The following is a 27,033-nucleotide window of genomic DNA, read 5'->3' as shown; positions in this document are numbered from 1 at the left end:
CATCACTATGCAGAAACCCACGTGGCATCAGCAGACTGCAGAGTGAGTTCATTCTCAGGAAGAAGGTTCAGTTTAATGGGGGTGTTGTGTTGAGAGATATATACAGTGGTTTGGATTGGAGCACAAGCATGTATAAATGTTAATTTAGTTTGGAACAAGGGGAAGAAGTGGAGCTTGGCAGGTCGTTCAATCTGTAGAGCAAATAACCGGTGGTCTGTTAAGCATAGCAGAATAGCGGCCAAAGGAAAGGAAACACAATCGAAAGCAACACAGGATATGATGGAACGATGATTAGGAAATAGGCAGATATGTAAATGGGGAGAGGGGGAGTCAGCGAAAGCAAGTCGGAGACAACTGGAGATCTGTTAGAGAGGTCTTTGTCCAGTAGTGGAATTAACAGGATGATGATGAAGTTAGTGCAAAGCAACATTGGTTAGAAAAGAGAAACGCAAAAGGGACAACTGCCATTTGCTTCTCTCCTGTCTTGTGTGGCCTTCTTTATACATAAGTCGCTGCCGACTAACCTAGAATAAACTCTCTCCCCATGATGCTATGTCGCTTTAAAGTGCTGACGTAAGCTAAATGCATCACTGTCATTGTGACTGATGCAGACACTCCTCATTTGCATGTACCCTTGTATGCATAAGCGATGGACTCTTCGATTTTTTACCGGAATTTTGATAAGCTGGAAAAGATGCCATCATTTCTACTCGAGGATGTTCTTTAGGCGTATGACTGCACTGAAAAAGGAACTAACAGTAACGGTTTCAAGTGATGCCCAATTGCAGTCAGAAAAATACTGAGGGGTCTGGTACTTTTACACACATCTGAATATATATTGCCAATTGTGCCTCCTAAATAGATTATGAAGTTCCTTGAGCTAAAGCTGATTTTATATTCTTTTAAGGCTGTGTCTCAGCGATAAATTCATTGGACTTGAAGCAGTTTGTTATAAAATTGCGTGCTTTGAGAATGAGCAGAAATAGACGCATTGATTACTGTAATTTTGTAGCATGACACCAGGCTACATGTCACACTCGTAATGATTACCGGTAGCTTAATCACTGACATTTCGAAACTGAAAGACATTGGGTTGAAATTCGTTGTCTTGGCTGAGACACTGGGCTCTTTAGTAATTTGTCTCGTTTATTGAGATTGGCTACATCATTTCAGCTTGCATGTGGCCTGTGCCATGTCGTAAAGGTCCGTTCGATTCACTTGCACCATCTGAATCTGAACCAGTTAACCGAGGTACTGCACCCTGCCGTTCATTTCAGCGGTGCTGCAATGGTGTCCTCTGAACCCTGCCGTTCGTTTCAAAAGGTGCAGGGCTGGTTCACGATTTTTCTACACCCTCTCTACTGACGGTGCCGACTTGTTGCAGACGAGAAGGTGCGAAGCAGCAGCGCAGCACGCGGGCATAAGCGGTGTTGAAACCCCGCCCACGCGTGTCTGTTATCTATGCAATGCTGGGTTTATTGACATGCGTTTGTACGCACGCACTAGCATATTGTGTTTTGCCATAGCCTGCAGTTCAGCTGTCTGTGCTGATCAAACCAATGCTACTTTGGATCAAACAAACAACATGGCTCTGTCAATATGTCAGAGCTGGTGCTTTCCTTGTGTTTTTATTGCCCTGTAAAATTGAGAAAAGAAAACAAGAAAATCATTCACATGTATGCCACCAAAGGCTTTACAAATTTAGTCCATGGTACTGCTGTTCCATAGCTTGCTTTGCTTTTAGAAATACCGTATTTTGGCCCCGATTCTAAGCCAACCCCCGCAATTCCGAAGCTAAAAAAAAAAAAACTTACCTCGAATGTTGGCCGAACAAAAACGCGAGGACAGCCTTCACAAAATGAAAACCGCATTTATTGATTATAAACATGCCGAGCTCATTCTACGTCATCATCGTTGCTACCAAAGGCTTCACAAATTTAGTCCATGCTACTGCTGTTCCATAGCCTGCATCGCTGTCATCTTCAATCTGTGCACTATATTCAGTACCACGGAGATGCTGCACTTTTTGAAGGAGCGCATGATCAAAGTTCCTGGGTAAATGTCATCCTCCTTGCCACGCATGTAAAAAGCATCTCCCGTTGCCCCCTCCAACGACGGAGATTTTTCTCATCGATGCCGAAGTCCTGCCCGGCTTGAACGTTTGACGATGCCTCTGTGGCTAGCACAACTTTTCCGTTTGAAGGCGGCACTATAGTGGCATCGCCTTCTTGGTGCCATTACGATAATGCCACACCGCACACCGGTACTACCAACATAAAATAAAGAACCAGTACGATACAGGGGCCATATTCTGTAGCGCTTCGGTTTTCGAAGAATTCGCTTTGCAAGCAGCGATCGATTGGTCACCACCTGGGTGACACCATCACCTCGGTGCGTGCACACATATTATGATGACATCACGCACATGTCAATCATGCGGAAACTGAATTGGCATCTGCTACGAAGCGAAGTGTTGCAAGGTGCTTCGATGTAATTCGAAGGCGCCGTGTGCTGTGTGCAGACCCCGTGCATGCCGTGTGCACGGGCAAGATTGGCGTTCCTAGCAAAATGACGGCGATGGTGATCCCTGTGGCACTTGCGTTCGGGCTTTTAGCGAGCATCCTTGAGAGACGACTATCTCGACATCGAAAAGATGTTTCAGATGGCAGGCGAAGCATTCAGGAGGCAATTAATTTTTTATGAAAAAGCGTTCCTAATTTGCTATATTGTTGCTTGGTTTGCGACGTTCATTTCCAGAAAAAAAAAAAACTGTGCACCGATTGGCCTCTGTCCTTCCTCACATTCTAATTACATCAGTGGACCGCCAAAAGATGATGTCACTGCCAAACTGAATTCTTCGAAAACCGAAGCGTTACAGAATACGGCCCCAGGTCAAAATGGCGACGTTGCTCGTGCACTTCAGTTGGCTACTGGCACGGCTAGTAGTGGCTGCGATACTGACTTTACTAGATGGCGCAAGCTATGCACCACATTTATTAATTTCAATTAAAAACTTGTGCGTTTTTTAAAATTTTCGTATCTAAGCCGATCCTAGAGTTTGGTATATGATTATTTAAAAGAATAACTATCAGCCTAGATTTAAATAAATACGGTATGCTATCTGATTGTATATGGTGTAAGAATTGTAATCCGTTAACAAAACAGATAGCATGCATTTACTCCTACTTCTGTCATTGGCAGAAATGACCTTGCATTTCCAGGCTTTTATGCATGTCCCTACGGTATCTTTTGGTGTTTTATGCTGTTTTAAAGGGGCCCTAAAACACTTTTTTAACTAATCATAAAAAGGCCTCACTATTAAACTACGTCGCCTCATAAATCTCCTGCCGCAAAGTTTTTCGAATCCTTCAAGTATTAGCGGAGTTAGAGGTAGTTATCATACTGATGCGCAGCTTTCTCTCCTTTCATTTCCACTAGTGCGCTGGAAGCTACACAGGGGGATGGCAAGGCCCCGCCCAGAAGTTGGGCATTTTCGTCTTTTTTTTCTTCATGAGGCTACTTCCGGTTCAGGCGTGAGCGTCACTCTCTTGACGCGAGGTGGATGCTCTGGCTGCCTTGCATCGCCACGCCTCTGGAGCTATGTCATCCACACTGACCAATCCGATCATGCAGTTGTCAGCGGCCAGAGGGCTTGTCACGGCCGCAGTATTAATGCTACGCAGCACAACAATGCGATCTCCGAGGCCACGCGCAGCAGGTGCAGGTACGCGCAACTGTCATTTGTAGACCGGAAGTGCAAAGACAAAATACAGTGGAATCTCGTTAAACCGTACCTGACGGGGACGTGAAGAAAGTACGTGCTAAGAGGCACTACGGCTTAACCGAAAGTAAGAAATATGCACTTACCTCCCTGTGGAATGAAACGTGTTATCCTTCCAAGAAACTTCTTTATTTTGTGGAAATAGGCCGCAGAAAATCCATCACTTTCGTTTACCGCTTCGGCGGCCTCGCAGCGACAACTGCAGTTTTGAAGCCATCCAAGTGGAAGGCCAATGTGTTCATTAACCCTCTCTTTTCAGCAAACAGGCTCATCAAATTCAGTGCTTGCGCTGCTTCTGCAACTGACGGCACATCTTCCAGCTCAGCCTTGTCGTTATCCTCACCGTTGCTTGCGCTGGATAACTTGGTACTGAGAGAGTTAAAGGGCCCCTAAACCACCTCAGATATTTTTTGAACATTTCAAGTAAACATGCGCATCGAGTTCAGAATGCCGTCACGATCAACGATGCCAAACGCTCCAGCTCTACGCGCCGCGGGCGCGCCAAGAAATAAACAATGCCGTCCTCCTGCCCTCGCCTTTCCGGTATCCCCAGCGGTCGTCACGATGTCAGCAGGGGGAATCTGGTGATGTCAACTGCGGAAACGATGTCCATTGGTTGAATAAGAACCTACGACTTACGGTTAGTCTGCTAGCAGGTACGCGCGCTTTCTGCTCTTCCTCGTCGTGTTGCTCGTTTGTGCGCCTTTGCGAATCAGTAATTACAGCCCACAACGCAAGTGCCAAATTGCTCACGTTCCAACACAGTCGTGCTTAGCGGTCTGATTAGCTGCGCGAACAGAGTGCGACAGTGTTGACCTTTCCAGACGTGTGCGCAACAGAGTCTATAGCGGTACGCTTCGCATAACACGTGCTGGCACCGCAGCAACAGCGGGTAGCCAAGAAGCGCTGAGTCCACGTTACCGGCACGGTAACTCGTCGCACGCCGTTTGCCATTCGCGGGCCGCCGTTCGACAGCGGTTTTTGCTCGCAAACGGCGAGATTTCCTTGCCGTAAGTAGAAAGGATGAGACCGGGACTCAGTTGCGCGGCAGCCTCACCGCCGCTGATCGCTCGACGGTGCCGATATCGTCGCTAGGCCTTTTCTGGTTCCCTTCAAAGCTAAAACGGACGGCGCTTCGAAATGAAGTACCAACGCTCACAAGCCGCAATATTTTCTTATCCTTGTTATCGCTCTTCGCAGTAATTGTACACAAAGAAGAAAAATACGCTGATATTAGCGGCGCCGTTGGCTGTGATGCGAGCACAGCCGAGCCCGTCGTCTCCCGGCGGTAATCGTGCACTGCAGCTGAGCTGCAGCCAATGTTTTCGTTGCTGGTGGCGGAGGCGCGCAGCTTCGCGGTCGTCTATTGACCCATTGATCGTGCAGCGGGTGGGGTGCTGGCCGAACTGCCATCTACTTTGGACACCTCTCACGCAGCAGACGTTCTATGGCACTGGCGGCTGGTTGGCCATCGGTATATGTGCTTCTAGCGTGGACGTGCCTTAACCGAAGTAGGCAGTGTTTTGAGAAGCGCATTGGCGATGACGTATGTCGCGTGACCTTTCGAGAAGCACTCGGCAAGGAGGGGAGACCAGCTGATGAAGAGAGTAGCGAAGAAAAAAGCGAAATGATCGAGGGCCATTTTTCGATCATCAAACGTGTATAACTCCGCCATTACGGCACCATTTCGAAAAATTCTCGCGGCTACGTGTTCGTTGTAGACTCGTGCACAACTGCAACACCACAACTAAATTTCAACCTCAGGGTGGTTTAGGGGCCCTTTGACAATGTCACTGTCGGCACAAATCTTCATTAGTTTTGACATCATTGTCTACATCGCAAAATGCCAAAAACGGCACTCTGTCGCCACCACCTTGTCGCTGCAAAATATCTGCAAGCAGCGCCTCACACTCGCTGTCGTCAGCCGTTTCTTCATCCGCATCCACTTCGCTTGAGTTAATTTCTTGGGCGGGCACAACGAACTGTGCACGTGCAAAACAGTTCTTCACAGTTGCGGCTTTTACGTGCTGCCAGGAATACGCCAGCAAATGGATCGCGCCCAGCATGTCGATGTTGTAAGTCTTGCCACTTTCCATTGCAAGAAGCATCCTGCGCAGCATGTTTTGCGGAGTGTTTGACAGACCAAGTGCTTCCTTGGTCCAAGGGCTATGAAAGGGAGGTTGTGTTTGCTGCCAGGAACACCAGCTTCACAGCAGAAAGGTTCTCCAGTTCCACGTGAGCCGGTGCGTTATCAATCACCATAACAATATTTCTTCCGCTCGCAGTAAAGCGACGGGCAAGTAGGTGCACATACTCCTCAAATAGCTTCGAGGGAATCCAGGCTTTGGTGTTGTTGCGATAGAACACGCCTGACGGAATTCGACCACCCTTGAAGCATCTCGGCTTCGCAGCCTTGCCAATAATGAGGAGTGGCAACTTTTCCGTCACTGCCATGTTGGCTGCAAATGCAACCAATATTCTATCCTTCGCTTGTTTTCCGCCTGTGCACAATTCCCCTTTAAAAGTTCGGTTTGGCAACATCTTAAAAAAACGTGCCGATTCGTCCATGTTGAATATGTGTTCTGGGGAACACTCTCACAAGATATATTGCAGCTTGCCGCTGGCCCAGGCTTCTGCGCTGGCTCAGGCTTTTGAGCTGTCTGCCACTGCACCTTTGCCGGAAACAACCTTTGTGGTCAAGTTGTATTGCGTGTTAAATCTAGTGAGCCAGCCATTGCTGCAAACAAAACTGTCATGGCCCATCTGTGTGGCGAAGCACAGCGCCTTTTCGGGGAGAAGAGGTCCGGTCACAGGCAAGTTTTTTGCTCTCGCATTTTTCAGCCAATGCACCAAAGCCTCCTCGACGTCTGGGTAACTTGAGCCCCTTAAACGGCAACGCTTGAAGTTGGTCAGTGCACCATTCAGCACCGTCTTTCGCACTGTCCAAATGCCACAAATAGTGTTCAGTGGCAGGCCTTTCTCCTGTTTCTCCTTTCACAGGCTTTTTGCTCACCGTTCGATGGCATTGATTATCTCCAGTTTTTCTTTGATGCTCATCACGCGATGCTTCACTTGCCTGTTCAACATTGTGCACTCCTGTCACAATCAGACCGCATCCGCAGATCACTGTTGCGAAGTTCAGCACACGTGCAGTGCTGCTGGCGAACAAAACAACTGTGCACATGTGTGTATGTCCGCGGCAGCTCTGACTGCTCTCGCCGGCAACAGCATCACGCAGGATATCGCAAAAGCACTTGCAGACAACGGGATCTTGCTAGGTCGCTCTGCTGTGGCCTCCAAGATTACTAGTCCAAGATTGTGCGCGGCGCAGCTCGGAGGCTAGGCTCCGCAATGGCTACGGAGATTCGTGCGTACTCATGCAACGCCTAGCTCGCACTTGGCGTGCTCTGTGCAGAATCGGTTGGCCGAAGGAGTGCGAGACTGCAACTGAGGAGTATGATGGGCATTCGACAAGTGAATAGTACGCATTAACCAACAAGTACACGATATACCGCTACGGTTTAAGCTGGTGCTAAACACATTAAATTAAAGGGTAGCCGAGTCGGGGATTCGTCTCAACTACGTTTTAATAAGAAACTACGGTTTGAGCAGGTACGGTTTAACAAGGTTCGAGTGTAGTTTTTAGGTCTTTTTGAGATCGTGGACATATGAGGTGTGTTCAAAAAGTATCGAGCCTTCTTTCCCACGTAAACCAATGAAGTGCGGGAGGCTTCCTTCGGTGGAGATGTGGCGGGGAAATTTATGTGCATGCTTGAATTTTATTGCGATAGCAATTAAATGGACACTTCAACCGGATTTCTGCTGTCGCCGTCGTCGTCGCCGTCAGGTTCCGTATAGATAAAATCTTCGCCGCGCGCCGTATGCCCCAGCGGAAGCGTGCGGGGACGCGCGCTATCACGGAGAGCAAACGCACTCAATCTCCCACGCGCAAGCAAGGAAGCGGAAAGCCAGCGCCGGAGGGAGCAGGGGGGGGGGGCACTTCTCTGCCAACAACCGCGCTCGTTGCTCGTCCGCACAGTCTCTTATCTCTCCCACGCGCAAGCAAGGAAGCGGGAAGCGAGCGCCGGAGGGAGCGGGGGGGGGGGGGGGCACTTCTACGCTGCCAACAACCGCGCTCGTCGTTCGTTCGACCGCACCGTCTCTTATCTCCACACGGCTCTGACCTTTATGCGCCGTGCATTCGCTGCTCAGTTTCCGTTGAAGCGATAGACGGCACGTACCTTCGCCCGCTCAGCGCGGGCGAAGGTACGTTGCGCTGCCAGCGTTTTGACAGTCGTTGGCTGCAGTCATTCAGTGTGATCTATTCATGTTTGTTTGTGCGCGCTCACACCACGCTTGTTCATTCAGTTAGTAATAGTCGGGCCACATTTTCCAACGCACGCTACACATGCAATGCTGCCCAGATCGGCAGTGCAGCACTACAGGTGTGTCCCTTTGCACGCGCTGCCCACGGTAAGCGCTTCTCATCAACACCACCATTTCACACGCGCCTTCTCGTGGTCATCGAGTCTCTCTTCATGTCGGTCTACTTACGCCGCAGCACACCTGCTTACTTAATCAGCTCATGTTTACTACAATTCATATTGCTACCAAGGCCGCTCACCTTACTTCGTATGACATTGCTGTGTTGCTATCACATTCATTGCTTCGCCCTTAGGGCGAAACTGTGACTTTTTTTCCACCTGCAGAATGTGTCATTTGCTGGCAGTCGGCCTATGAGTGAGCACGTGTAGTGAGCGCTTGTCGGATTCCAGTAAGCTGTAAAATGAGGGAACAACATGAGCAGTGATATTGCATCAAATTTTGCCAAAAGCTTGGTGATACCCAAGTGGAAACCATTCGCAAGATTCAACAGGCTGTTAGGGACGATGCCATGAGCACGTCACCGATGGAGGGGTACAACTGCTTCAAAGATAGCCGCACATCAGTGAACAGCGAACTGCGTTCAGGCAGATTCTCAACAAGCTGAAATGAGAGTGTCATTGAGCAGCTGCAGACTTTGGTCATGGAGGACCGTCGCATCACAGTCTGAGAACTTGCGAACGAGAGAAGGGTAAGCATTGGATCGGTACATTCAATTTTGACCAAGGATTTGGGCGTCCACGAAATTAGTACCGAAACTGCTAACAATGGAGCAGAAGCAACTCCATCTGGAAATCGCACAGAACCTGCTGCACAATGCAAAGAGTAACCCCATCTTTCTTAAAACCACGATCACAGGCGATGGGTGAATGGCTGTCTGCTACCGTTGGCGAAGCGGCGTGGGCACCTTTCTTCTTCACGCAATGCATTGTGGGTCGGCGCAGTTGGGGCGACCAACACGCGGATGGAGCAAGAGCTATCTCGACGTCGGATTGCGTTGACCGCGTCCGGTTACGTTGGCTGCGCCAGTGTGTTGAACTATAGACGCTGTTCTTCTCGCCAACGTGACGTAACGTGTGTGTTGGTGTGCACGCGCGCTCACGCTACGTCGGACTGTACGCGTGCCTTAACCAAGCGATTTTTACAGCGAAGCTGTATATGGTTAGCCGCTTCGTCAGTCTATCATCCGCAGAAACTATCATCATCAGCAATGGCTCGAGCATTGACGTCTTCCACAGCTGGCTCGTTGGTGCCCGTCGGCGCTACTGCGCGAATGCGCCACTGCTTCCGTGTTCATTGTTGTCATCTTCCATAGCTGGCTCTGTTGCACTCATCATTCCAGCGTAAAATTTCACTTCTCTTCTGGTGTCGTAATGGGGAGGCCGCGTTTATGGGGGCATGAGCCATTGCTTAAGGGGGTATGAGCCATTCATTGTCTTACGTGACGGACACATTTAATTTTTAAGGAATTTCATTTTGAAGAGTCGCAAGTGGCAATGCGACAACGGCAGACTGCGGGCATACCGTCAGTGACGTCGTTTTCTCCGTCGCAGCCGAACGTGTGTGTAACCTCATTAAGATGCACAAAGACATAACCAGTAATTAAGAAAGACTTTAATGTACCGTCGGGATTAACCCAGTGATAAACACTGGGCCCGCACGTATCAGCTTTGCTGGTTAGCCATTTGTACAGAGTGCTTGGGCGGCGATTTTTACTCTGGCTTTCATTAGCTCGAATTTTGTATAATTTCAATTTTCGTAGCATCCTCGTGGAATTTGAATTAACGAGCTTTTACTGTACTACCAGGAGGTCCTTCGTTGCCTTCGTGATGCTGTGCGGCACGAACGACCGGATCTATGGGCAGCAAAAACTTCGCAGCTCCATCATGATAATGCAGCTGCCCATTCTGCACATCAGACTTTCTTTGTGAAACAAACATTCCTGTGGTTCGTCAGGCTCCCTACTCCCCTGATATGGCTCCGTGTGACTTTTGGCTATTTCCCAAGCCGAAAATGCTGCTCAAAGGAACCAGATTTGAGTCAAGAGAAGACATCATGCGGAATTCGATGACCCGGCTGATCATCATTCTGAAAGACGCATTCCAGTAGTGTTTCCAACAATGGCGGGAGTGCTGGGAGAAGTGTGTGCATTATCAAGGAGACTACATTGAAGGGGATGAGGGTTTTCTACCTCCTAATCAATAAATGTATTTCTACTGACCAAAGGTTGGATACTTTTTGAACACACCTCATGTATAATTTTTATTTATTTAACACAAAATTAGCATTAATAGTATAACCGAGAATGTTCTCTCGATCACGAAGTGTGCCAAAATTGGTTGAGCCTGCTTGGCTGCTTGCGTGGTAGCTGCTGACGACCTTGTGAAGGAGATAGCAAGCGATTTTTTACTGTATTTGACACGAGATTGTAAATTCTCAGCTGCATGCAACACAATAATACTTGGTTCACGTGTTCACAGGAACCTTGTCTACGGAACGGCAACATTTTCTTACTGTGTTCGAAAAGTGTTTCTGGGGCCCGTTTAAGCACCAAATACCTGAAAAGCTGACCATACCTGTGTTGGTATAAACTGCACGACATGACGGCACACAAGGTAAGAAAAGGAACAGACGAGCGCAGACTTATAACTGAGTTTATTGAAAATACTAAAAAACCTTATATAGTGTTCAACCAGTGTGTCCTGTTAGTATCACGGCTACAGAGATACAGGTGTACGTAAACAACAGCATGATTCACATTCTTGTGTTGCACATGGAGTATAAATAAACATATTCCTTGTCTGAAAGATTAATTGAAGGGTGGCAAACACACCCCTATCCCTTCCTCTTGGTATGGAATGCTTCGATGATCCTTCGCCCTACGAACCTCTCTTTTGAATGAACTACTGCGTTCATGAAATCTGGCTCGCACCCACAGTCGCACCAATGAACTCAGTTGTAAGACTGCGCTCTTCTGTTCCTTTTCTTACCTTGTGTACCGTCTTGTTGCACAGTTTGTAACAACGGATTCATACCAACTCGTCTAGCTATCAACCCCATATCAGTGGTTTGGAACCCGTCTCTCAAACTTGCACGGACTGCTAACTTCAGGCAGACAAGCATCTGCACCACATCTGCACCTCGGCATTCGTTTCAAGTGTTGCATTGTGCCTGCATCACTGAACTAGAGCTTCACAATTTCTTAATTTCTCATGTTCCGCCATCAACTGGTTCACGGTGGTACAAGCGAAATGAACGAACCTTGTGATTAAATACAGTGTGGACATGGACAGAGTGAGGTGATCACACAGGACAGTGCTTATCTTGTCAGATCTCTTCTCTGTCAGTTTGTTTGCACTACCCTTAATCCTGAATCAACACTAGCTTGCCAAATTTTTGATTGTGCGTTGTCTGACAGCTTTTTGGTATGGTGCTAGGGTTTGTGTAAAGTGATGCCAGACTTGCTTTGTTAATAGTGGCAGTGGAGCTGCCACTGCTATCGTTGTCGAGTGTCACATTCATGAAAAATGCATTCGACATGTTGTTGACCTGAATTGGTCGACAAATAAGCATAGCAAGTGCATCAATGCAATCTTTGACATACGTAGGCGATGTGTAGTGTGAAACATAATGATGTGACCACTTTAGCTACCTTAATGCTCCCTTAGCAGTAGCTGATGAAGTGTGTACACATCCTGGAGGAGGAGGTGGGTGATGGCGAATACAGTCAAACCTCGATACAACGAACCTTGATTTAACGAAATTCACGATGTAGCGAGCTGTTTTCATTTCCCGATTTTAGTTCCATTGAAAATCTTCTATTTGCAATTTAACAAAGTAATTTCGTGACACAGTTTCGATTCAACGAAGTTTTCGGGCATTTCAAGCATGTACTTGTAGCCTGTATGGCTGGTAAAACTAGCAAAAAAACTATTAAAAAGTTAATTGCAAGCATCCTACTGGTAGAAAAGTTCGAGTGGCAAAAATGTCGTCGAAGCATGCACACCGGGACGCAGTATGCAGGAAACACTGCTGCGCCATTTGTCGTGTGAAAAACTTGTAGAGGCCGCGGGGCGCGTGGGAGCTCAGCGCGCTTGTAGAAATGCGAGAGCTGACGATTCTTTCAGCGCAAGGGTGGTGAGAAAAGAGGTGAGCTCACGGTAACATGATCAAGCACGCACTTAGAGGGGGGAGGTGGGGATGCAGGAGTTGCACACCTGTCAGCCCTCTCCTCCTAACACGCGCGTCTCCTCTCCTCTACCCTTGCTGCAGCTGCGCACGGCTGTCCATATGGGGGCCACACGCCGCATCTTGGAGTTATTCTTTGGCAAGTGCACAGGATGAACTGAGATGGGTTGGTGCCTTGATGTAGTACTATCGGCCAGAAAAGTAAACGGACCACAGCTCCAGCGGCCGGAGCGGCTGCCTGGCCACAACAGGGCTGCTGCTGTTTTGCTCCACGCGCTTGGGTTGAGAGTGCCGTGGGTGACGTTTAGCTTCTCCCTCACTCTCACACTGTCTTGTGACGCTTGATAAAATGTCTAGTGCGTCGTCCGGTTGCTCTGCTGCTGGTGGGCGCGATGAAAGGAACCGGGCATTGCCGGTATTCAACACGTGGTGCTGTCGCGCAGTAGCCGACGGCCACAGGGAGGTGTTCAAATTGCACGTCAAGTTTCGCCGGTGTGCAAAACACGTGACACTATCTAATCTAACCTCGCTGCACGAAGGTGGGACGGCAAGATTTTGAACGCATCTCTAGACGTCAACACGTCCCCATCGACTGGTTTTAAATTCCGTGTCCTTGTATTCTGGCTTCGTCTTGTCGTAGAGAAACCTGTAATCGCGTACAGTTTCCAGTAATCTCCCTATTGGAATCTTCTTAACGATGTAGCGAGCGCTCACGGAGAAAGCCACGGAGCGAAATGCGGACGGCGCCGGCGCCGCGGGGGGCAAGCTGACCTAGTTACGGCCACCATTCATGCGTCGCTGGTGGTCACGTCGGTTTGTGGCAGCCGGAGAACGTTGCAAAAATGGATCTTGCATTCATTCTCTGCACGGCAAGGAAGCCTTGACTGGTGCGAGCGCAACCACCCGCGCACGTCAGTCTGAGAACGTCAAAGGGTGCACGGCAAGTCACCACGCCGCTAACGTGAACGTGCCTTTATCCCGCAGGCGTGAAGGAGCGTGCGTCAGCCGCCGCTGCGGCGCCTTGCGCAATGTTGCGTAAACTCGAGCAGCAAGGGACATAGGCAACAGACACTAGTATGAAAGGTTAGGTCAATATAGGCAAAAAATAAATAAAAAAGCAACAGAGCAGGTCTTTGTTCCTTCATAGCGCCGGTGTTTGATTCCCTGCGGCCGTCAGCTACTGCGCGCGACAGCGCCATGTGTTGAATACTGGCTATGCACGGTCCCTTTCATCGCGACCGCCAGCAGCAGAGCAACTAGACGACGCACTAGGCATTTTATCAAGCGTGACAAGACGCAGCGCGAGAGTGAGGGAGAAGCTTAACGTCGCCCATGGCACTCTCGACCCAAGCGCGCGGAGCAAAACAGCACCGCCCCGTTGTGGCCAGGCAGCCACTCCGGCCACAGGAGCCGTGGTTCGTTTACTTTTCTGGCCGACAGTACATTTCGTTCCCGTGCTTCTAGTGTTGGCGGTCGCATAATCTCAAGTTTCTGAGGCACAGTGCGAAGCATTCGCTTGCGTTGCGACAGCAAGTGTTCTTGGTTATTGAGCGATATCTTTGCCTGAGCACGTGTGGAACCGATAACACTACGAACCTTACTTTGGGTAGTTGTCTCTTTGCTATCGCCATCAATGCTCCGGTTTTTTAGCGAAACTTCGACATTTTTCTTGCTCTCGGCGCAATCTGTGCACGTGGACTCCCATAACCACGCTACAGTCAAACCTCGTTAATACGTAGTTGGCCGGGAATGACGTTTGGGTACGCACTAAGCGATGTACGAATTAACCGTCAGTGCCGGTTTAGCGGCTACTTACCAGCCAGAAAAGAACGCCACGATCCCCACAAACACACTCTCACGCACACACAGGCACGCTAGCTTTATTCACTGGCAGGCAGCAAAAAGTCAGTTATTTTCACTTGCCGCCGTGGTGGCCTCGCCGCGACGACGGCATCTTCGAAGTCAGCAAGTCCAGCAGCCAGTTTGTCCATTAGGCCTCGCTTCTCTGCGAACGCTCGCATCACTGCCACAGCACGCGCCGCGTCGGATAGTGAAGGGCCGTCGTCCACTTCGACATCGCTGTCCTCCTCACTTTCGCTTGAAGCTGGACGAGGTGCGACGGCAGCAACAATGTCGCTGTCTGAAAAGTCCGGGGAGGTGGTCACGTCGCCGTTGACATCTCGGAAGGTGCCGAAGTTCACCTCCTCATCTGCTGCACCTTGCCGCTCGAGCACTTCAACCAAAAGGTTCTCGCAGTCCTCGGCGTCTTCACCGTCCGCGTCGTCGTCGCCTTCAAGTATTTTGAATTGCGCTCGCGCGAAACAATTCTGTATTGTTGCCGGCTGGACCTCCCTCCATGAGTGCGCGAGTAGGTGTACAGCGCCCAGTAGGTCTATGGTGTACGTTTTGCCGCTATCCATAACGAGCAACATCCTCCGTAGCAGATTTTTGCGGTACGTCTGCTTCACTGAGCGGATGATGCCCTGATCGAGGGGCTGGGCGAGCGCTGTCGTGTTCGGGGGCAAAAAGAGCAGCTTAATTGCCGTCAGGTTGTCCAAATCGACATGCGCCGACGCATTGTCGAGAACGATCAGGACATTCCTTTTCTTGGCAGCAAAACGGCGGTCCAGCTGGCGCACATACTCCTCGAACAGCTGAGCAGTCATCCACGCCTTTTTGTTGTGCTTGTAAATGACATCGGATGGCAAACGGGCGCCTTTGAAGCAACGCGGTTTTCCGTACCTGCCGATCACCATCAGTGGCAGCTTCTCACTACCGGTCATGTTGACGCCGAAAGCGACCGATACCCGATTTTTGGCATGTTTCCCGCCGGTGCACTTTTCATTCTTAAATGCCAATGTCCTGTCCGGAAGCAGGCAGTAGAAAAGTGCCGACTCATCAAAATTGAAAATGTCGGCGGCATCGTAGGCTGCCAAGGCTTCCTGCAATTCGTTGTGCTGCCACTCATCAGCGCCTTCTTTGTCCGCTGCAGCAGCCTCACCGCAAACAGCTTTCCCCTACTATGCTGTAGCGAGCTTTAAATCTCGACAACCAGCCGTTGCTGCAGGCAAAACCGGTGCAATTCAGCTGAGCTGCGAAAGTTAGCGCTTTCTCAGCCAGAAGGGGTCCACTGACTGGCAGGTTCATGCTACGCGCCTTCTTCAACCAAAGCAGCAGGGCCTTTTCTACTTCGGGAAAAGCAGTCTCTGATGCGGCACCTCTTCAGATTGCTGCCTGAGCCGCCCCGCAACTTTTCGCGAGCGTTCCATATTCCGCACACAGTCGTCAGAGGCAAGTTCTTCTCACGGGCTACCGCAGATTTCTTCGCTCCATTTTCAATGGTGCGAATGATTTCCAGTTTTTCCTTTACACTCAAAACGTGATACGGCATAACAGTCTTCACGTGCAAATTAAATCGCACAATACGCGCACCAAACAATGCAAAAAAAAGAAGGACACGCCGCGCAAAAGAATGTTGTAAAAGCACACAACACTACGCAAAAGCACACCACCACTGCCGTTAGCACTGGTGGACACGGGAGAATGAAAGAAAAGAATAAAGAAACGTGGCGTTTGAGCCGTTACGATGCTTGGATTGGATTCCAAAGTGACAGCGAATTCCCCTACCCTCAGCTCCTGCGGGCTACCAGAAGCTAATCTCGAAGGCCACGCTTTTGCGCCCTTTGATCGGCAACAACCGTACGAACAAAAAATACGTCGACGTGGCCATGTTGTGACGTCACTACGCTGACAATTGTAGTTTACCAATCTCGAAGGCCATGCTTTTGCGCGCTTCGATCGGCAACTCCTGTCGTCGCCACTGAAATTTTGGCGATTTTCTGCCCGTGAACATATAAAAACAAAGAAAATGGTACGTACTAACCGTATGTAATGCAACAAGCGACTACGGCTTAAGCGGTCAGCCAATACATGGGGTTCAATGGGGACCGGGTGGGGGAATCTTCGCGACTACGTTTAAACCGGACTTACACATTAAGCGGGTACGTATTAACGAGGTTTGACTGTATTATGCCCTGACCTTCTTGTGTTTTGTCTATAAGTGATTACTGACAAGATACTATCCACAAGGAATGTTCTGGAAACGTGTTAAACGATTTTTAGTGTTCAAGCTTTAACACCTCGAATTAACAAAATTCGTCATTTATTGAAGTTTTTCGCTGAAAGTACAGGTTTGTTATATCGTGGTTCCACTGTATTATGCTACTCCAGATGGCATGCATCATTTGAAGCAAACTGTTTATTTGGCTATCATCTGATGGCTGTGGTTGTTGTGACTAGGTGCACGTGAATAAATTAGAGTGGTCCTTACAGATCCATTGGCCACATCTTTTGCATCACCTCCTCTGGTTCAAAAATCAAATAGCATCCAAACCTCCTACCTTTTGGATGTGTCTGTGAGGGCATTATAAAGTACAACAAGGTGTCATTATTTCAGTATAACTGCATTACACTCTTGGGACTCTTCTTGACTGCTTGAAAACTTCATTGACTTTGCCAGCAACTGCAGCAATAGGAAATTTTAAAATTGTGTGATGTAAGAATGAGCTTAAAAAAAGGACAAAGGAATTGATTAGTGCAACTTGCATGATGGTTGTATGAGGAAATAGAAAAGGTAGAATAGCTGCTTTGCTAATGGGTAGCTAGAATTCTGAGAAAACAAAAGGCGCACTGCTGCTGGTTGTGCTGGGTTATGTTTGAGTTATGCGTTTGAGTGAGGCCACTGAGCCAGTAGTTTAACAGATCAGTGGTTAAATGTGCACAACAAATTTCCAAGATCTTGCAGGTCTATTGAGTCATACCGAATTGTCGAAAAGCCATCTTATTGGTGATGGCACATACTCTCTTCTGCACCATGCTCACGTGAATACACCATAAAGAAAGCATATGAAGAAAGATAATTGCAATTAACTATCTTCCTTGTACTGTACTGCAGCCAGCAGCCTGATTGTTGTCAGAGCACTCAAGGGAAATCTTAAGTGAAAAAGCAATTAGGGAAAAATATCACGGGTGCAAACGCATCTAAAAGTTTAAAATTCTGTTGACACAGAATTCAAAACAACACAAAGGTTCATAGGGAGATTGGGACTTGAAGTGGTCAACAGTGGCCGAACAAGGGATGTCGCTGGAGCCAACATTTCTGCAAGGAGATCTGATGAAGACTAGTCTCCCTGCCAAAACATTGGCTCCAGATACATCTACTACTATATTTGTCAACATCGAAGCCACTTTGTATCCGCGAGGAATGTTTTCCGGCGTTTGAGTTACACAGTGCTGATTGTTCTTGGGTGGACGGTATTGTCATTGGTGATGGTGGGCATGCTGCTTTGTGTAAAATCATTGAATCACCTTAGTGAGTCATTGGCTGTCCTGTGCAGTAATTATGCACCTCCTCTGAGTTTGATGGCATTGTGGAGCCTTGAAGGCCAGCAGATAGAGAGCCATTGAAAAGCGCCTGTGTGGTGCGGACATGGAACATTAAGAGGGAATCACGTTGTGAAGAAATGCCATATGTTGTGTGCTGAAATGCCATCTGCTAAGTTCAGCAGAATATAGTAAAAGCTCGATGATACGATCACGGCTAATACAAATTTCCGGATGATACGAATTTTTCTGTGGTCCCGGCCGAGCCCCATTACTTTGCAACGTGCTAGAGAACGGTTGTTACGAATCGATTTTCAGCCTGCGTCGGTTGATACGAATAAACGCCACCCCACCAACGGCCGCGAAAGAGAACAGCGCGCAGTCACGCGCTTTCTCTCCTTCTCTTTTGGTTGCGGAGGCGCGGCGCCGGACAGCGCGGACTCCGCGACTGGGCGCGAAGAGTTTGAAGCGGTGGCGCTTTTGGTGCTTTTGTACTTTTCCTCCTTTTCTGCGAGCCGTCAGATGGAGTGGCTGCTGCGCTTCGGGCCGCGTTCTTCGTGTTTGCGCCATTTTGCCTAGTCGCAGCGAGCTATGTCTCGCAAGCGGAAAGCACTCTCCTTTAAAGAGAAATTAGACATTCTTCGAAAGGTCGATGAGGATCCCAAGAGGAAGCGGACGGAGTTGGCTAAGGAGCTAGGCCTCGCAACGTCAACACTGAGCACAATTGTTGCACAGCGAGACTATCATGAAAAACGTGCTTTCGTTCAACGTCAACGCGAAGCAAGCGAATTCGAACACGCTTATTTCGAACATACCACGCACCGACAATGCTCTTAGCAGCGCCCCAAATCACGCGGCAGCGCCTCCGACCGGCATTGCTCCGACACCGCCATAGAGCAAAAGCTCAGGAGAGACCCCTCAATGCCGCGCGCGAAGGAACGGGGGGGGGAAGGAACCCGCAGCGGAAATTTCCTTCTCTCTCAAATTACAAGGTCGCCGTTTCTGCATCGCATCGGAACAAGCGTGTACGTGCCGACTAGAGTGTTCTAGACAACCGTATTCTAGCACACATTAGTGCCGACGTCTCAGCCACGCGGATAAAATGGCAGTGAACCCTTCTCCTCTATTTTCTAGTCACATGTTGACCTTGCACGCTGCGGCAGCAGCGCAGAGGGAAGCAGCGGCGGAGGCACAGTCGGGCCAACGAAACTGCCACGCCCGCAAACGCTCGCTTCCCGATAACGGCAGAAAACGAAACTTCAGGGGGCGGCTAAAATAAGCTGACGCCAGCACGGCGGCGGGGGCGCACGGAGATGTGCGTACGGAGTCGAAGGTGAGAGAGCTACGAGGGCGTTGAGAGGGAGGGCGAGGGGAGCCACCGAAGCGGCGGAGTTGACGCGGCCAAATCCGCTTCCCTGCCGCCCTCCTCCCTCACCTTCGACGGTCTCCGCGCGCACCCATGTGCCGGCGCCGCCCGCTCGCTCCCTGAAGCTTCGTTTTCTGTCGTTATCGGGAAGCGACCGTTAGCCGGCGTGGGCAGTTTCGTGGCCCGCGCTTGCTATGCGCTTGCGCGCCGCGATATATCACGACTCGCACCGTTCGTGCATCGTGCTATGGTGCACGAATACTTCAAAAATACGTCCTTTTAATTCGATCGAACAAATTTTCGGGCCCCTTCGAGTTTGAATTATCGAGATTCGACAGTAGTTTTAATTGTGTTTCGATGATACGAATTTCGGCTAATACGAATATTTTTCGTGACCCCGTGAGATTCGTATCATCGAGCTTTTACTGTAGTTAAGCAGTGTTATGGACCCTGGCCATGGGGAGCGCCACCTATCGGTGTACAGAAAGTATATATATTTATCGGTGTTAGCCGGCTGGCCTGTTCTTTGTATTTGTTTAGTGCGATGGCAATAAACAGATATTGCTTATGCCCGCCTCGTGATGCGACCTGCTCGATTTAGCACCATTGTTAAAATGTTCAATATTATTAGGCTCTGCATTAAGAAAATTGAGGCAAGTTTGTTGAATGAATTGATCTATAAAATAGTTCACTAGCCATTGAAACAAAGGAAAACACAGAGGAACTAATTATAGGGGCAGCCAGTTTAGTAATTGTGTTCATGTTCATGACATTAAAAAAAAATGTAAGAAAGAATAAAAGGTCTTGTAGGATGAAAACTTCTCATTCTCCTGTGCGTTCCTGGGTTTCAGTGACTGTTGGCCCCTTTTCTAACTCACTGGATTGTGCATTGAGATGGATAATCAGTGATTGCTTACACAGCAACTTAACCCCTTCAGGCACTATATGCACAATTGTGCATCCAAGGATAATGCATCAAAATCAAAGGAACTGATTAAAATTATATGTAAACTGTGCCGCAAACAACTTGAAGGCTTTTTGATTGGACCTTTGCTGCAAGTTTGAATAGTACGTGTAAATTGTTTTAGTAAAATAAATTGGAAGGTTGGTTGGAAGGATGGCTGGATGTTGGCCCTTGGTGTCAGTTAGTCTTCATGTAGCGGGTTTGCTTCTTTCGTTGTTTTCACACTGTTTTACATGAGGTATACCTTTCAAGTCTCTGGATAGGTGCTTTCCGTGTATGCTAAACATGATATAATTGATATTCTCATCTCTGATGTTTCTGTAAAGAGTCCGCATTCTGTAAACTTTCCAAAACTCACTGAAGAATTGAAAATTCCTAATTTCTTCTGCAGCTGTACTATTTTCATGATTCTGAAGGTGCAAGAAAGGCCATAAAACTAAATTTTCGATGGACGGAACTAATTGGTGCCTGGACGGGTTAAGAAAGAAAACACAGCCAAAATTTGCATGCCTGTGTGCTTCTTGAATGAAGTTTCACTGTGGGCTTTACAGCACAGCTTAGGCATTCTGTGAAAACGACCCGTGATGCTCTGAAGTACTATGCTGTACTTCACAGCACTACGATTGATGTCTTGATGCTTGACATACAGAATTTTTGCTGGACCTTACACTACATTGACTAATGTGGGGTGCAATAACAAACAGAACTGTGATTATTGGATGTGATTGTATCTACGTGGCTCATAGATGTTTTCAGGTTTATGTAAGCACACACTTTTAATGGAGATGAAAAGAAAGAGAGAATGGGGGAGAACTTTAATGAAAAGAATGGCCTAAGTAGGGGTAAGGGTCAATGGCGGGGTTCACAAGGAAAAAAAAAACACTACATTCATAACCTGCTGGTCACGCCAGCCTCGTGCACAAACTCCCATAAGGAGTTGATAGTCCGTAGGGCATCGGCCTGAGGGGGCGGCGTGGTGCATGCCTCCAGTGAGGTAATGCCGCGTCCCTTGTGTTTGTCTCTTACTGCCGCGAGACTGGGACAGTCCCACAATAGATGTCTGATTGTCGGTCGAGCACCGATGTCACACGTACTGCAAGTCACTGATGTTGACATGACGTTCACCTCCGTCTCTTCCTCCTCCTCATTTTCCAAACGTTGCCTCTGATGGCCTCGCGTCTTCCTTGAAGCGGCGTATGCGCGCCACTTAGCCAGGACGTCTTCGGTGAGTGCTGCGCCCGTCCTGGCCTTATGCAGCAGGACTTGCGCGCCCCGAGGAAGCCCCTTGGGCAAAGGGTGGGCATTGTGCGGTAACTTCGCCTTCAGCTCCTGTTTAGCTTGCACTTCAAGTCGCTCGCGCTCCTCCTCCGGATCCAGACGCACAGGAGTGAGAGGGACTGGGCCCAGGGGAGATGAGCGGGAAAATAACAGCTCGCTCGCTGCACTGTGGGCCGCACCGTTGCCGATGCTGCCCGAGTGCCCCGGGACCCAGTCCACTCGCACACTCATGCCGTAATCCCGATGAAGGGATGCGCATGCGACCTTAATATCATGCGCCACGTGCCTACTCTGGGCGTCACCGTGAGCGCCTTTAGGGCATCTAAAGATTCGGTGAATATTGCCAACTCTTTGCCCCTGTGGTCTTCCGTAATATTTCCCGCCTTTTCCTTCAGCTTCTCTATGGCAAATAGGATGGCCTGCAGTTCAAGTGCCTTAATGGTCGGTTCTTGCTGGTGTTGGTGAATCCAGATGTCTTGCTGCTCACCACTAACGACTGCCAGCGCCGCTCTGGATGTAGTAGGATCCCAGGCCGCATCTGTGAAAATGGCATATTCTTTCAAGTCAGCCCGTTCTGCAAGTTTGAATCGATAAGCGCTGTGGTACTCTTTCGTCTGCCGGCGTGTGACAGGCTTCGTGACTCGAACCTGCACGTCATCCCAAGGAGCAACAGCCGGAAGCACTTCCACCTTGTTTGACAAGCGTTCTCCATCTAACTCTAAGAGCTGCTGTCCAGAGCATGTGTAATGTCGACGGCGGTCATGTCCCTCCTTGCGTTCTATATTAATGTCCCTGAGTGGAGGAAGTCTCGCGTACTGGTGCAGGTCTGCCACTCGCACGTGGCGGGGAAGACCCGTGATCACTCGAAGACACTCCCGGTGCATCCTTTCGAGCTTGTTGTATTGTGCTTTGGTGAGGTCAAAGCGTACCGCACCGTAACAAGCCCTCGACGGAAGCACTGCCGACGTCAAAGTCCGAGTGGTATCGGTGCCAGCTCTACCGCGTTTCTGCGATATGCGTTTCACCAAGTGCAGAAGTTTCTTCCACGTAGGTTCTAGTTCTTTGAGCCAGGTAGCCGCTCCGCCGTCCTCGTGAATTAGAATGCCGAGTATCTTGACGTGGTGTTGCGGAGCTCTCTCAAGCTTCTGGCCAGCTAGGTACAGTTCGACTTTTTCCTTTTCTTGCACCGTGCCACCGGGGAGGATGTACTTTTTTTTTTCCGGAGACAGCTGCATGCCTGTTCCTTTCAAGTAATCAGTCAATGTGTCGAACGCATGCTGCATTGCCTTGGTTGCTATTTCTGTTGTTTTTAGAGGGCCGCCAGGTTCCGTCCACAGTGTCACGTCGTCCGCATAAATAGTGAAATGGACGCCGTGAACCTGTCGTAGACGCACAGCCAGTCGTCGCATGACTAGATTAAACAGTGTAGGCGATAAAATTTCAAAAAGAAAGACACAGGACTGGTGCTACTCGCAACTAAAGTTTATTTGCAGCCGACAATTCATCTAAAGAAACAAGGTGGATTCCCAGGGCACTGCACATAAGTGCGTAGCTATAGTCATCTTCCAACCGACAATCTAGTGATACAGCCTAATCGTATCAGTTTTTCCAGAAACCTTTGCTCGCTGTAGTGCAGCATTACAAGACCTGTCGCTAATGCAAAGCCTCCTCAATTGTTTTTTTTAATAAAATGCTTCACTGTATAATTCGACCTTGGCTGGTCAGCACGCATGCACCTTGCCTCAATGATGACCCGTGACCCCCCAATCATAACTCCAACAGTTGGAGCATCCGTCTTTGTGGTGCCAGAGGACAGTGACTGCATCAAATACACATTGTCTCTCTCCGAAAACGGCGATATCCAGCCTGGCTTCTGCAAATTTTAAGAAAAAATGGCGGCTACAATCAGCAGTTATTATTTAACCGATTCTAATGCTTGCACTTTTTCCAAGAAGATTGGTATGAAAATTGCTTGTGTGTTAAACCAGATGTGAAACAGCATTCACAGCATTAGCAACTGCCTACTGTCAGAGCCAGCGTGTTGTCATCAAGTTTCAAGATGGTGGCAAAACAAGTTTTCATGTAGGATGGTGGATGGTGACAAGGGTGTGCTGCTGCTATTACGCTTAACAGCCTTCCAAGGGTGCTTCCAGCTATAAAAGAAGAGGTGGAACCAGTGTATTGTGTTTAATGGAGTGTACTTTGAAGGTGACCACATTGATGTATCTGGAAGTTGCTAAAATAATGTTTTTAATGTACTGCACAATCTTTTGGGACAGACTGTGTGCGTGTGAAACAAAACATTTACACTGGAAGTGTAAGCACACTGCTTACGAGGTTTGACAGTTGTAATAATCCCATTTTGCTTATAAACAATTGCATGTGGTTCATTTATTTTTGAAGGTTGTAACCTGGATGTGCATGTTCTGCTTCTGTAGCTTCCAGCTGAAACTGCTGCCCTTTTTTTTTTTATCTGCAGGAGCTGATGGTTACCCAAGATGAAGAATTGGAGGGCATCCAAACATCTGTGGGCACGCTCAAGTCCATGAGCAAACAGATTGGCAACGAACTAGATGAGCAGTCTGTAATGCTGGATGACCTAGGGCATGATATGGACAATACAGAGTCGAAGATTGATGGGGCTCTCAAAAAGATGGCTAAAGTTCTCCATATGTCTAATGGTGAGATCATCGCTTGTGTGTTATCCAAATTCCTTTCTTGTTGTTTCTGCTTTTGTTGGGTGTCACATGCAAGGTAGGACCCAATAGTAACCAGAATGTTTTTACTGAGCCAAAAGGGGACTTGATGCACTCAAACCTTGGTATACCGAAGTCGTAAAAAACTTCGTTAAATAGTGAATTTTGTTCAGTCAGGGTATAAAATGGGGCCCACAAATTAAAAACAAGGTTTACACGGAGTTTCGTCCTCCCTGGCAAAAAAAAAGTCACAATCTCACCTGAAAGGTGAAGCAGTGATAGCAAATAGACAACAACATGAAATGTTCGTAGTTTTATCGGCCGTATAAATGGCAGTTAACATTCACTTGCTATATGCAGTAAAACCCCATTAACGCAAAGTTGTAAAAACCTGGAAAAATTGAGAGATAAGCGGAGCTTCCAGATGAGAGAATTTACGACAATATAAGCCTCTGGCCGTGCGTAGACCACATAGAGCCTGTCGAAATAAGTGCCAGTAGCCACTAAATTTCTTCGAAAAGCTCAGTATACCTGGAGCAGTACTTTCGGTAGATCACTTTTGTGAGATACAGTCAACTTCCCATATTTCTGACTCCCGAGGGGCCGCGAAAACGTCAGAAAGATTGGGCAGTCCAAAAAAATGAATGCATGCCTTTAAGGGGGGACGCGGCTTTCGCATCGCGAAAAATGGCTAAAAAATCGATTTTTTGAAAATCAAATTTTCAGTTTCTATAACTCTTATTCTATCTGATTCCGAAATATCATCACTGAAAACCAAGTAGAAGTGCTCTAAAAAAATTGTTGTATGAGCCAAGGTGCCGAAAAATTTCGCGGAAATCGCGAAAGAATGCTGTTTTTCAAGCCACGATATCTCCGGAACGGCACAGCCGAGCGCCGCCATCTTGGTCTCGTTGGAAAGCGCATTTCTCCGTCTTCAAATTTGCCGCCTCAGCTATCTCCTCCATACAGAAACGAGCACACAAAAAGCCAATGATTGAAGGTCTTGCCGGAGCCACCGATTGGCCGCGCCCGCCACGTGACTCCAGCGCGGTTCGCCATTGGTCCGGTGCTCGCTCCGTGACGGCGTCGTCTGCTCTGCTTGTTGCGGTCTCCTCGCGAGCTCCGGACGGTTTCCGTAATCTTCACGAGTGTTAAATCGGGCGCTATGCGGACATCGCAGTAGCGTGGCCGATTCCGCTTTTTGTGGACGTCTCAGCCCCGCGGCTAGGCATTCCGAGCATCGGCGACGCGGACTTCGCGACCAAGCTTCGGGCACGGAATCCTCGGACACGAGGCTAAGCCTTTCGCGCGTAGGCGCCTCCGACTCGGCGATCAAGCACATCGCGCGCGGACTTCTCGGATCCTTGCCTTAGCATTTCGTGCATCGGCGCCTCCGACTGCGCAACACATCGAGCGTCGACTCCTCGAGCCCGCGGCTACGCACTTCGCGCGTCGGCACATCGCTCATCGAGAGTCGACACCTCGGACCCGCGGCTAGGCACTTCGCGCGTCGGCATCGCGAGCGTCGACTCCCCGAGCCCGCGGCCAGGCATTTCGCGCGTCGGCACCTCGGACTGCGCGGCTGATCTAATCGAGCGTCGACTCCTCGAGCCCGCGGCTAGGCATTTCGCGCGTCGGCACATCGCTCATCGAGTGTCGACTCCTCGGACCCGCGGCTAGGCACTTCGCGCATCGGCACCTCGAGCGTCGACTCCTCGAGCCTGCGGCCAGGCATTTCGCGCGTCGGCACCTCGGACTGCGCGATTGAGCTCACCGAGCGTCTATTCTTTGGACCCGCGACCAGGCATTTCGCACATCGGCACCTCAGACCCGCGACTTAGCACATCGCGCGCTGACTCTTGCCACGATATCTCGCACCAATACCTATCATACCACCCCTTCATAAGAAGAACCTCATCATGAGCTCTGTTCACTAGGCCACTTGGGCTGGCACAGACACCTGGCTGCAGAAGTGAGGCATCACACAAAAGTACATGCTGGAAAGCACCTAGCAGCTGCATTGCTGCCTATCTATCAGTGGCTCTCCCTAACATCCATAGCCATTGTCAATGGAAGATGATCCAAAAATTCAGTAACATGGTCGATTCTACCAAAAGAAAACAATGCCTCACTGACTGTACTAGAGACTGCTATCAATGAGGCAGTCTGCAGGTACAACACTAGAACTACTGTATATTTATGCCCACATAGTTCTGCACCTCACTTGGTTTGAAACCCAGGCACCATGCTTTTTGTAGAGCAGCAGTAAAGAATGCCATACAAACATGAAAAACACAGAATAAAGGCACAGCAGACCAGAGGCCACATGTCCAAGAAGCCCCACATCACAAAACACATCAAAGATTACAAATTTGGTGCATTTTAGAGAACTGAAGAGAAGGGGAAACTTTGAGAGCCGTTTTCTCAAAACTGTTTTTTCGCCTTTCTGCTCAGTTTCTGGAGCTGATTTCTTCGTTACCGTTCAGCCTATTTTGATTGTTTTTTTTGTCACGTTCCTTGGACTACAGTGCAGGTCGAGACAGTCTCGCATTTTTATCTTGACTTTTTATAAACTTATGGTGTGGCTATTCGTTCACTCCGAAAGTGTGCTTGGTGCGAAGGTAACTTCAAAAATGACTAAAAAATTTGTGTTGCGAAAAAAAAAAAGTAAGACTGTCACGACCTCCAGCATGCATTGAGCTATGCATTCAATACTCAACGAGCCTTCCATCATGTTTTTTAAGCTCCCCAGGCCTTCCAGAAAGTTCAAGAGAGAAAAATTCTGCTCAATAAAATGTTCTCAAGGTATCACTCTGAAACTTTTATGGAAGTATCAGGGAGACATTCTAAACATTTGTGCCAATTTTCATCAAAATCCATGAAGAAATCAGGAAGTTGATTTTCAAAGCCACGTCCCCCCTTAACTGCCCCCAAGGGCTCAAATCGCGACCGACACGTCTGAAATAGCTCTGAAGGCCTGCCATTATTAGGCGTA

At 48.7% G+C, this 27,033-nt stretch overlaps 1 protein-coding gene across 2 annotated transcripts in view; it reads left to right on the top strand.

The window, feature by feature from the left end:
- LOC119437199 (syntaxin-6-like) overlaps nt 1-27,033 on the top strand; it is a 65,578-nt gene that overhangs the window by 13,372 nt on the left and 25,173 nt on the right. For both annotated transcript variants that reach the window (XM_049660356.1, XM_037704253.2), the window contains one exon: nt 23,822-24,023. In XM_049660356.1, the coding sequence (XP_049516313.1) occupies nt 23,822-24,023 (202 nt within the window). The remainder of the gene's footprint in view (nt 1-23,821; nt 24,024-27,033) is intronic.

Source organism: Dermacentor silvarum, chromosome 1, assembly GCF_013339745.2.
Source record: "Dermacentor silvarum isolate Dsil-2018 chromosome 1, BIME_Dsil_1.4, whole genome shotgun sequence".
NCBI classification, from domain to species: Eukaryota; Metazoa; Arthropoda; class Arachnida; order Ixodida; family Ixodidae; genus Dermacentor; species Dermacentor silvarum.
The sequence above is the reverse complement of the archived record's forward strand: the minus strand, read 5'-3'. Positions and strand labels throughout refer to the sequence as shown.